Source organism: Fusarium oxysporum, chromosome III (assembly GCF_013085055.1).
Source record: "Fusarium oxysporum Fo47 chromosome III, complete sequence".
Taxonomy (NCBI): domain Eukaryota; kingdom Fungi; phylum Ascomycota; class Sordariomycetes; order Hypocreales; family Nectriaceae; genus Fusarium; species Fusarium oxysporum.
The window spans coordinates 68,121-79,966 of NC_072842.1; the positions used below are offsets into that span (position 1 = coordinate 68,121).

An 11,846-nucleotide genomic window follows, 5' to 3' on the forward strand; every position below is an offset into this window, starting at 1 on the left:
GAATTAAGTATAAATTTAACAAGAGTTAATACATAAGGCCTATAACTAAAACTACTTAATACTCTATATTGCCAGCTTTATAGATTTTTTCTTTCTTTTCTTTTTTCCCTTACTAAAGTCATGTGCTCTGTGTCAGGAGAAGATAAGGCCAAATAGATACATAGGTCCATATAGTCACGGGTTGGTACACAGAGTCAGTAATGTCTAGTGTTATTTCCCTCTAATTAATACATCTTAGTGTTTTGGAAGCTAATATTTATTAAATCCTTCCTTAGCCACTACTAAAAATTAGAAGCCATAATAGAATCAATTACATAAATAGTTAACTATAAGCCAACTAAATACACTAGTTAACCTTTATATAATAAATGTATAGCATTTGGCTATTGCCTATAAATTGAGAGCTATAACTAAAGCTTCTTGTAATAGGTATTACTATATCAGAGGAAGTTCAGCTGGATTGGAATCCGTTGCATTATGATAGTTGAAATAAGAATACTAGAAAAGGCCTGCACCCGAATAAATCGACGAAGCAAGGCAAGACAAAGTAAGCTCCCCGGCGAATTTGCTGCTGTTCACGAACCTCCACCGTCAATCAACCACCCACTCCAGATAACTGGATGTGGGGATCTCCGCGTCGGGCGGATGAAACTATCCGACGGGGAAATGTGAGGAAACGGATCCAAACTTAGCCGGGGAGGGTCGGCCGCCTCTAACTTATAATAGACCCTCCAGTATGTATTTCGCCCCACTTGACCTCACGTATAAGACAATTACACAAGCTTACCTTGAGATAAAGTAAAAAAACTTATCAACCAACTATAGCAGCTTGACTTTTATTGCAAGTAAATGTTCTTGAGAATCAGTGCTTATAGGTGTTATTGGTACGATCTATTTATGTACTGCATGGTTAATATACTGTGATTGGCAAGACGGGTAAAGTCAGACAACAGCCGCGAATAACAAGCGACTGTACGCCTTCTCAGCCAGAGCGGGTGAGCGATCCCCGGCAGTACTCCTTCCAAATAGCCAAGTCAGGTCAATCCCGAACCTGCTTAAGCGCATCCTTGACAATGGACCTTCAGGACGGCTTTTGGCTCAGTCCAGGATGTAGCAGTGCGTGATGAACCTTATTGCACTCCTTTGGAAAGCTTCCCTTGTGGACTCCAATTTCTGGGCGTCAAGGGGCGGCTCACACCATGGGGGTGAAGCCTTTTTCTATCTTGGCTATAATGTCTGTATTTCTGCAGTTTGTCTTTCCGGGCCCCTGCTTGGCGCATTCTTTGACTTAGGTGATCGGCGTTTCTTCGATCACGGCAACCCCATCTGCCGAGCCTCCAACCTATATGGGGTTGTAAGACAGTAGAGGGTGTCCCTTGCCCCGACCAGGGCTTGCGGCTTGCAGATATCACCCAGTCGAGATCGTTTGATATCGTGCGTGGTTCTGTGTTATAGGAGGTGGCCTATATGAACTGCGCCCTATCCCTCATGGCATACTCAACCTCTTCGCGTCTCTTAGCAAACCACTTCTCCTGCGCATCTTGACCCATCACTCCATCATGACATCAGCATATGGCATGTTGCTTGCCTCCATAGCGGCGTTGTGTAAGTCGTCCGCCAAATAAACCACAGACTTTCAGAAGAACCCCTCCCTAACATGGTCGTTACCTTGACCCATAGACACCTGCAGCACTTTAGCTCTTACCTCATCCTTCTGTCCCAACAACGGGGACGTCTGTTTCCGTTGGGGTGTCCCCAAGGCATCCGCAGTGTCAGGCTCCGGCAACATCTACTTCCAAATCGAAGCTCCCACCAGCCTAACATGGGCGGGGCTCGGCATAGGCACAGGTATGCGAGGCGCCGCTATGTTCCTATTTTATCAGAATGGTGACGGCAATATCACTCTGAGTACGAGAACCGGACGTGGCCATGTTATGCCCGAATACACAGAACGAAGTGAGGTCAAGCTGCTCGCTGGCTCTGGCGTTAAAAATAATAAGATGATTGCCAATATTCGATGTGGCGACTGCAGTAGCCTGAACCTCGAAGGCTCCAACTCTTGGATCGCCGCCTGGAAGAATGGCAACCCGCTTAACTCCACGAGTCTTTCCGCGAGAATCTTGGAGCATGATGGGGACAGCAGCTTCAATATTGACTTTGCCCAGGCGTCCATGAGCTCGGACAGCAACCCCTTCACGTCTAGCAGTAGTGGAGACTCAAGCTCCAACTCGGAGTCTGATTCTGATTCTGACTCCGGCTCCGGTAATGGTGCTATGCCAGAGGCAGAGTACAGTAGCACGAGCGATATAGTGCTCCGTGCCCATGGAGTTATCATGTCTATTGTCTTCCTCGCCGGATATCCCCTGGGAGCCGTACTCATGACTATGATCGGAAAATGGTTCATTCATGCCGGCTGGCAGGTCATTGTTTTCGTGGGTATGTGGGCCGGCTTTGCCCTTGGTTATGTCTATGCCCGTAACGATAGTGATGTAAGTGAACCCGGCCAGATACAGATGCACTAGCCCCATAGTAAAGCCACGCGTGCTAACTATATTTCTCTAGTGGTGGAAACAAGCTCACACAATAATGGGCACCATAGTCGTTGCACTGATGGGCCTGCAGCTTATTCTGGGTTGGGCTCACCATCGGTACTTTGTGAATTACGGCAAGCGAGGACTCATCAGCCACGCCCATATTTGGTTTGGATGAGTCCTCATGATCCTTGGTATCATCAACGGAGGGCTGGGTCTTCAACTAGCAGGCTCGCCTCAATGCTATGTCATTCCGTATTCTGCCGGTGCTGGTATCGCCGCGGTGCTCTACATCACTGGCATATTCGTAGGTGGGATGAGAAAGATTACACGCGCGAAGCAAATTTCGCCTCAGATAGTCCAGGAGGAGCAGTAATAATTCGGAAAAAACGAGGACATGGAGGAAAGGGAGCTAAAGGGACTTTAGGAAAAGTTTAGTATGATAATGCACTCTGTAAGTGGGCTATCGCGGCCCATATAACCGCCTATTAGCTCTTAGGATATAATATAGTAACTGGCTATAACTTAGGGATCGTTATTATCATAAAATTTGCAAATCTAAGGCTACTGGACTGGTAAAGAGTCAGTGAAATTCAAATTTGCCTTTTCACTAAGGTATTCTCGATTTCTGCTTGCAATTACGGGCGTCCGGTGTTTTGGCAAATAAAATCCATATTTTGTATAACTATTGCATGCCGAGTACTTTATTAGGGCCGAACTGCATAATATTAAAGCTTGCCACCATTGTAGCCTTTATCTAAGTTTAAATGCTTCGTTCATAATCTGAATATCTAGGCCCTCTAGTTGCTTCCCTTGTTTATGGTTCCATCTAAATGCCAATGACTCTCTATTTAATATCCCATGAACTTAACACTCCCTAATTGAGCCGCGGCGGATACCATACATTCCACGATAGGAAAGGATTACATCAAGACGTGCCCGCAGCGCATTTGATAATAGTTACTTTATGTTTGGTTAGGAATGGGGATAGGAAGAAGCCTTCTAATGCTCCACCGAGCAATAACAGCCTATTTCCTTATCCGCTGACCTTAGCCGCCGTATGGACTATATAGAGACTTGTTCTCGTTAGAATTTCTGCTTGCAGATATGAGAGTTGATGGCTGAACCTGACTCTCCAGATTATTATGTCATGATCCCCTTGCAAATAACAGTAGCTAATGGTAAGAAGAGATTATGGACCTTTAATTACTATTAGGCTGTAAGGATAATTTCGGGAGTATTCCGGCATTCTAGCCCTACAAGATGCGGAATGCTAGGATCATAAAGCTCCCGATTGAGGGAAGTAAAAAGAACGGCGTGGTTATTAGTGAAAATGAATTGTTTGCGGACCAGGATCCGCTTATCGTATTTATAAATATGGGGACTTCAATGATTATACACCGTGCTTTGAAGTTGAGTTCCTCCTCTTGGTAAATCTCACAGATGGGGTGGGAAAAATAAAGAATAGGTAAACAACGGCTTGATATCCTTGTATGGCAAGGACTGCGTCTACCCTCGACGGAGGTTGGTTTTGTCTTAGCAAGTAACTTACTAAACTCTCAAATAAGTAAAAGTATAGAGTCCCTTCTTATATTGCCTATAGCTAAGCATCGTTAGGAGTGAACTCTCCATCCATCCGATCAGCTAATCGTTTAGCAAAAAGAGACTCCCAAGTGCAGCCCCGTCTGCCAAATTGAGTCTAGAGGTCTGAACATTGAAAAGCCTGGCTATCGAGTTCCACATCTGACAGGAAAAAATACAAGTTTCATAATTCCAGCGCCTACTAAATAGGACACTTGCAGCTAGTAACAAAGGGAGGGCAATCGCAGCACACGGGATCCTTAGCCCAAGTGATGTGAGCGCCAAGGTTATACATATGGTTTAATGAGTTATACTCTGCGTACACCTTATTGACCCTGCTGGTCTTAGGGTTCACGAACACTATGTGGATGCCAAAGGTGCGGCCTACGGTCGGGTACTCGGGGATTGAGAAGTCGCCCTTCCAGTAGAAGGTGAAGGTATTGCAACCGTAGGTGACCAATCCCTTCTTCCATTGGTTAGGATTATTCTTGCGGATGAGTGCCTTAATAAACTGGGCGCGATTTTTAAAGATTGGAGGGAAACTATCGGTCTGTGAGGAAGTATTAGGATATGTCCTCGGACAGGGCATAAGGCTTGAGAGAACAGGCAACATGCCTTGGCCCACTTCTCGATATTCTTCTCAAGATCACCGCCTACGGCAGTGGTTATCCACCATCGGGTCTGGGAGTATATCTTGAGGTCCTCATCAAAGGTCTTCTTCGCCATCCTGCCGCCGTCTTCGATACCTGAGAAGGTCGAGATGTACTGGTTGAGAAGGGCCTCGAGTTTATCGCGGGGGACGCAGGTCATAGCCTTGCCTTGATACGACTCTTCATTGGTTTCTTCATCGTAGTACTTGTTGTATTCGTACTTGGCAATGTGGGGGATGCCCTCGTGGGGATGGAAGTTCTCCGCGTTGTTGTCGGCGTCGTTAGAGTGCTTACGGCGAATGCTGGAGGCCATGGCCGAGAAGGCGCACGCCAGGACGTAAAGAACGAGTGATACCTTCATTGAGAGTTGGTAAATCTTTGGTGCGGTTTCTAAGGTAAATAAGCTGTAAATTGTTCATGAGTCGACTGCCATAATAACTTGTAGTGGGCGTCTCTTTTAAAATACTTATAATCTGGGGTCTCAACGAGGCTACAAGAGCGCCATGGTAATGGCTTGGAGTAACTTTAAGCTATTGAAACTTTAAATGCCTACCTCCGAATAGTTACTGTGGGGAAGTCTAGTTTGTATAGCTGCAATGAGCCAGTTTCTGATTTGGAACTTACATCTTTTAACTCACAATCAGTTAGGTACTGGATCACGATTAACACCTAAAACGAACTTCTATCTCAGTCAAATGAAACTAATAGTAAGTAATAAGTAAAAGGCTACAGTACACACCCCATTCAGCTTACAGCACTGGGTTCGTGTTATCCATTACGTGGATTTGCACTGCTACAACTTACAAGCCATTTGAGTTTCTCTAGGGAGTTTCCCTATTGTCCGAAATAGGAGTCTTGGGGTCTTACAAAGCTATCCTAAACCAGACCTCAACTCATATATGGACGGCTCCTCCCCTTGTGAACACCGATCTAGACGCCCAGGTCTCATCGAGGTGGGCACTAGCTCGAGGAACTGACGCTCACGCGGTTTCTATTAGGCTTTTTTGGCGAGGATCACTGACACTGAGCGGCTATGGCGATTGGATGTGGCTGGTGAATTTCTCACCTGATGTCCAGTGTCTCACATTCGGCGTCACGCGGATACAATCAGGTGACGCATCCAGGCCGTGCATCTAAGTTTATTTAGTAGTCTTGCAGAGGGATTTAGCATAATAATGTGAAAACTAGCAGATATCAAGTCACTAAAAATACTAAATACCTTTGTAGAAGTAGTAGCTAGATACTACACTAGGGTAAGAGTAGCAGTCGCCGAGATGGCGGTGTCCGCTGTATAATGAGTGTAGCAGTGGTCTAGCCAGTTGCGAATGACTCTAAAATCGATCGAATCCGGGGGCATATTTGTCGAGCAGCAAGAATCAGGAGCGTAGTGTCCGGACAACAGCGAAAGATGACTTTTGCTTCCAAGTCGATCGTTCTGCTTTACATGACTTGATCAGCTGCCTAGGTCACCTTTTCGGGTCTAACATCTTCCCTCGTATCAGAGTTCTTATGGCTGGTCAGCAAGATTTGGGATCGACAATATATTGACCAGAATTTGTTCACTTCGCAGGACGGCTACAATCCTACAAACGAACAGTAAATGTGATGCTTTCAGTTTCAAAGGTTTATAAGCCCTATTCGTACTTTTTAATAAGCATCCGACTGATATATAAGTTCATTCTTCTAACCAAAACGTACATTTCCTTTAGAGGATGCCTGATATCTACAAGCCTTAAGGCTAGTCAGCTCGCGTGAGACGAATGAATGCAATTGACAGTAGTAAGTCGCGTGTTAGCGCAGACATTGCGCGCATTATGGCACCGGAACTATCATATGGGCGCCCTTATGATTCGAGCGCATACATAACTTTGCAGTTCCATGGGACATCGGGTTCCCACATGAGATATTTTCCTGTTGACAAAACAGCTTTATTTCTGGACTCGCGCTTCGTGCTCCTGAGCCACAGAAATAGAAAGAAAGAAAATTCAAGTAGGGAACTGGATCAGACATTTGATACAAGTGACAGAGAGATTCTGCTTTTTAGTTCGGAGCTAGATAAGTGTTTTAGTTTCACTCTCCTCATACTAAATCAGACTCTCACTAACAGCATACCAAAGACCGACAGGTCCACGACTGATGATCGGCGTGTGCGTCTCCGATCCAGCAATACGCCGTGCGATATGAACACGAATACATATGGTTCATATTGCCAAAGACGGCATCGAGGCATAATTCAAAGACCTGCATTCCGAAAGGCCTACATTGTTTGTACGTCGACGGGTAGATGCAAAGCTCTTCACATCCATAGTTATCATGTAAGAAGCTGCGCCCAGTTTGGTACCCCGCAATCCCGAGATCGCCATATAATCTTTGCTTATCCTCAACTGCTTATTTACCTTAAATAAGCCACAGACTGATGATCAAGTTGTGGCTTACGAGTGAAGCCAGCGCGGTATTAACCGAGTCCCGCTTTGTTCGCATTCTATGGACAATTCATTAAGGAGGGGGGAAGGGCAGCATTCACACCAGTATACCTACAGTAATTCGGGGCGCTATTTTGTTTGTGTAACACCTCCAGCGGGTCTGTTGCCCGCATATATCATCCTCCGTCTCACGACGGAGGAGTGTAAAGGCTATGCAAAAGCGTTAGCAGCAAACATCGATTCTAACCATACCGAGGAGCAACATTCCATGCTGGATCGTTTTATACGTGCTGTCTAATAACAGTACGTTAGGGACTAAAGAGTCAGGACGAGCTAATAAAATAAAGTGATCCGGCTATGACTATGTCCGGATTCGAAGCATTCCTCGTCTCGCTGATTAGTGAGCGGATGCATGGAGGTTTGTGTTCCAGACTTTTCGTCGCGTAGCTGCGATGTCATAGGAGAGCGAAAAGTACATCCATGATTACAGATGAACCTTATGGCTTCTGTCCCCTCTTGTCTCCGCACGCGTGCCAAGGCTTTAGAAGGTCGCTACTAGTTTTAGAATAAAACAAGTAAGCTATCTCTTTAAGCGGCACAAGGCAACAGAGGGGTCACGACTGGGGTCAGGGGCCAATCAAAATGATCGCGATAATCGGTACATTCCGCTCACACCTAAATTGGTGTGTAATAGAGGTACTAACAGTTAGTATTATTACAAATCGCTATATTATATACTTTGCAACCATACCTAGTCTTCTAGCACCCCTGATTTCCTGATATCGGCTTGAGATAGCCTCCTTTTTCCTTCCTTTTTTTAAAGGGTCGAGGCTGCCCTTGCCGGCAGCCCTTATAAGTTAGGCAAGCTGAAATACGGCCTCTATAGATATAGTTAATATCTCTTTGTAGGTGCTTTTGCCGCAATTCTATATTATTAATATCTTCTTCCTTCCCTAACTAACTTCTCTTCCTTATACTACCTTTAGCAGCATAGGTATTAAAAATCGCATTATAAATACATTCCTTCTAAGCTTTAAGCATACTATAGGGCTTCTAATAAGGGTGCCAGGTCTTCTTTTATAAAATAAAGCTATTTATAAGTGCAACTTTAAGGAGGAAGCCCTAAAGCAACGCCTACTAAGGACTACAGCAGAAGTAATACTTATATATTATATAGGACCTTATCTAATTACTGCAATCCATGTGATTTATTTTATTATTATACTAAGCGGCAACAATAAGTATAGGGATTATTTTAAAGCTATTCCTATTAAAAAGGCACTGCAGCTCTTTTACCTCTGCCTTTATGCCTTTCTTTACTAGCAGCTTCCTCTTTTTTAATATATACTTATAAGGGGCGCCTATATGCATAGTTAAAAGGAAAAGCACCATGCTACTATCCTTCTAAGCGATTTAAATAACCTAGGGGGAATAAAAAGGAATAAATTAGTAAGGGAAATACAGCTAAAAGCTATTTATACCTTTTTATCTAGTATTAGGATTAGTATAACCTTATTATACTTTAAAGGCATACTATTAGGAGCTTTATTAGTCTCTTTTATCCTCTTTATTATAGTACTAATACTGCAGTTAGGGCATACTATACTTATAGCTTTAAAACTAAACTACCTAAGAAGGCAGAAGAGCTGTAGTAATAAGAAGAGGTTATCTATAAAGATATAATATATCTAAGGAAGTAGCCTTTTTACTAAGTAAACTATAATACTCTATATATTACTAAGGGGAATCTCAGTCTATAGCTTTTATTTCTTGCCTACTAGCTTTAGCATAGGTAAATTAATAATAATAGTAGTATATAATAATAACTTTATATGCCAAAGCCACTAAAGAAAGAAGCCCTATTAGGTAATAACCTAGACTTTAAAGCCTACCGGGGTAGGCTTTCCCTTAATAAGTATTATCTCTTTTAATCTGCCTATAAACAGCACTATATACTTATCTATAATCAGATTAGTCCTTAGAAGATAGAGCTTAGTTAATACCTTCTATATAAGATTAGACTACTTTTTAGCTGCTTAGAAGGTCTTTAGAAGATTACTCTTATCCCTTATATTAACTTTAATATAATTAAAAGTATAGAAATACCTATTAATTAGCTTAAACTTCTATAGTAATATAAACTTAATAATTAAGTAAAGAGGGCACTAATCTCTAAGGCTAGGTGTCTTTTAATAGTCTTTTATTATTATTTCTTTATAAATTCCTAGGTAAATAATAACTCTAAGCTATATATAAGCCGTTAAAGTAGAGATACCTTCCTATTTAAGGATCTATAAGTATTAAGAAAGAGAGGTATTCTAGTTATTAATAATAGCATTTTTAAGCAGGCAAGTAACCTAGCTATTAGTATATTTAATCTATGACTATATAAGGGAAATAGGTATAAAAAGCTAGAATAATTAAAGGGGTTCTTAGGGTAGAGGGTTAATCTTAAAATCACGATATTTAAGGTTAAAAGGTTAAAAATCCTGACTGCAGCCCTCTTTGGGCGGAAAATTAGGCACGGTAGTAGGGTCACTTAAAGGGGGGGTCTTAAAGCTGTGATCATCTAAGCTATCTTATATCTTTAAAGAGCTCATCGTTTCAATTGCGACAGGCTAGGGGCTATTTGTGTGAGGTTTTTGATAAATTTGGTGGTGAAAAATCACCTAGCTATCTGACGAGAACCTTACGTACCCCGCAGGTACTTGCGGATTTAGTAAGCAGAGTGGGGCTAGTGACATGAGTGTTGCCTTGTGCCGCTCAAAGAGATAAAGCACCGAGCACTAAGCTGTCGACTCTACATTCTATTAGAGCATAGAAAGGGCGGCTGGTGGCGGTGAACGGGTTCACCGACCCTTTCTATCGCGCCCGGTTTACCTTTGTCACAGCTCGCTTGCTGCTTAGCGCCTATTGCTGAAACCCAGGAGATCACCATTTCGCAAGCTTCCACCACGACGGCCTTTATCTTCTCACAGCAAGCCTCACATGCTTTCAGGCCCAAATGCTTAGGTTTCAAGCACATGCTTCACCCTATGTGATACTGACTCGCGCCACAAAATACGCCAAAAGCTAAGGGTGTAGGCGTCAGCTTGAGGAAGGGTTCGGGGAATTTACCCGTGACAGGCTGTTGGGCCGTATAACCAAGACGGCCTGATCTGCCGGTGACCGCGATACGGATACTATGTAAGGAAATATGCTCACCTCAGACACATGTAACTTAGACCATTTAATAACGCCTTCGACTCACACAGTATTGTTTTTATAATAGGTCTATTTTACCGATGGAAACAACTTCGTCCCAACTCCTCCATATCATACGCCCCTCCAATACACCTCTGGCACATGATGTTGAGTCGCACTGGGCAGCACTTCTGCCATCTGAGTTCATTACCCCTCTTGTCTCTTTCTCTTACAGGGTATTTCCTTCTCTTATCCTTTAGAGATAAGAGTTCCCCGATATCAAACGCCTCTTCATGACTCATACCACCCGCAATGAAACGGCAGACTGCTTTGTGGGAAGCACAGACCCTGCCTACAGATTGGAGCCTCGGTCCCGTCTTTGTCGCCTCCATCTCCTTCGACTCTTACCATAGCGCTTATTTCCCAGCATATAAGCAGACTATTGACTGTCGTAGCAATGTCACTCTGTATCAAAGGTGCGCTTCGCCTGGCGCTGATTGTTACTCATTCACCAAAGCCGTCCCCATGTCCGTCGGCATATAAGGCTGTGTATTCTCGCCCGTCTCGCCCGCTCATTGCTAGGCCATGGAGGTACGCTGACTCAAACCATCTACTCAAATAACTACAACCACTTTGGCAATGTCAATGCTCATGTCACTACCAAACTCCGCGGCAGCTCCTCCTCGCAGATGCTACTCGGGTACCAGTAGTGCATATGCTAACCCTGATGAGGACTGGACCAAGATCTCTAACACTACTGAGCGCCGGCGGATACAGAACCGCATTGCTCAGCGTAACTACCGTACGTTCTCTCCGCTAACTCCGAGACGCTAACTTACACCGGACTTGGCTCCTAAGGATTCCAAAGCTCATTCCCAACCATAACTGACATAAACGCTCGCTTATAGGCAAGAAGCTCAAGCGACGCCTCGAGGACCTTCAGCGCCGTGCTAGCTCTGCTGACCCTTCCGGGCCTAATAAGCAGGCCCAGGAGACCACCGAGTCAAAGCGATCCTTCGAGTCCCAGAAGTCGCAGCCCGCTAACTCCGCCAAGCCAGTCATCTCTCAGAGCCAGTTCATGCCTCCTAGGGATCCGACTGACAATCTATTCTTCACCGGAAGCCCCGACGACCAGTCTCGCTCATACAGCGTTTCCCAGTTCACATACTCAACAAATCCGGTTACTGATCACAACTTTATCACTCCCTTCGATTCCCCTCAGACCTATGCAGCTATAGCTACTACCGACGCCCAGCCTAATTACCTAAATACTTCCGTCACGCCTATAATACCTTCTCCCAGAATGCTATTTAGCAATATGACTGAGCAGGAGCCATACACCAGCGACACTGAACTGACCCCTTATACGACTTATGGCTATATGTCGCCTATGGACTTCAACGCTCCAAGCCCCTACGACCAGTCTAACCCTCATGTGAGTTGTGCCACTCAACGCCTCGCAGGGTAACTCGAGACCC

At 44.2% G+C, this 11,846-nt stretch overlaps 3 protein-coding genes across 3 annotated transcripts; 2 read left to right on the top strand and 1 right to left on the bottom strand.

Moving 5' to 3' along the window:
• Positions 1 to 1,559: 1,559 nt before the first annotated feature.
• On the top strand, positions 1,560 to 2,907 carry FOBCDRAFT_237510 (uncharacterized protein; the record flags this gene model as incomplete). The annotated part of the gene is made up of 4 exons (XM_031175059.3): positions 1,560 to 1,605; positions 1,681 to 2,489; positions 2,563 to 2,632; positions 2,711 to 2,907. The coding sequence occupies 4 exons, from the start codon at positions 1,560 to 1,562 to the stop codon at positions 2,905 to 2,907; spliced, it is 1,122 nt and encodes a 373-aa protein (XP_031046192.3).
• Positions 2,908 to 4,099: 1,192 nt separating this feature from the next.
• Positions 4,100 to 5,158, bottom strand: FOBCDRAFT_316416 (uncharacterized protein). The gene is made up of 2 exons (XM_059611984.1): positions 4,728 to 5,158; positions 4,100 to 4,662 (listed from the first exon to the last, which is right to left on the bottom strand). Exons 1-2 carry the CDS (start codon positions 5,121 to 5,123, stop codon positions 4,315 to 4,317), a joined length of 744 nt encoding a protein of 247 aa, XP_059464316.1. The 5' UTR covers positions 5,124 to 5,158; the 3' UTR covers positions 4,100 to 4,314.
• A 5,849-nt stretch (positions 5,159 to 11,007) lies between these two features.
• On the top strand, positions 11,008 to 11,836 carry FOBCDRAFT_129697 (uncharacterized protein; the record flags this gene model as incomplete). Its single annotated transcript, XM_031175061.3, has 2 exons — positions 11,008 to 11,170; positions 11,277 to 11,836. The coding sequence occupies 2 exons, from the start codon at positions 11,008 to 11,010 to the stop codon at positions 11,834 to 11,836; spliced, it is 723 nt and encodes a 240-aa protein (XP_031046194.3).
• Positions 11,837 to 11,846: the final 10 nt, after the last annotated feature.

Excerpts from the sequence above, each read along its gene's own strand:
- FOBCDRAFT_316416 (XM_059611984.1), bottom strand. The coding sequence starts at position 5,123 with ATGAAGGTATCACTCGTTCTTTACGTCCTGGCGTGCGCCTTCTCGGCC. Across the intron at positions 4,663-4,727 it reads ATATCGAGAAGTGGGCCAAG|ACCGATAGTTTCCCTCCAAT; the intron begins GCATGTTGCCTG and ends ACTTCCTCACAG.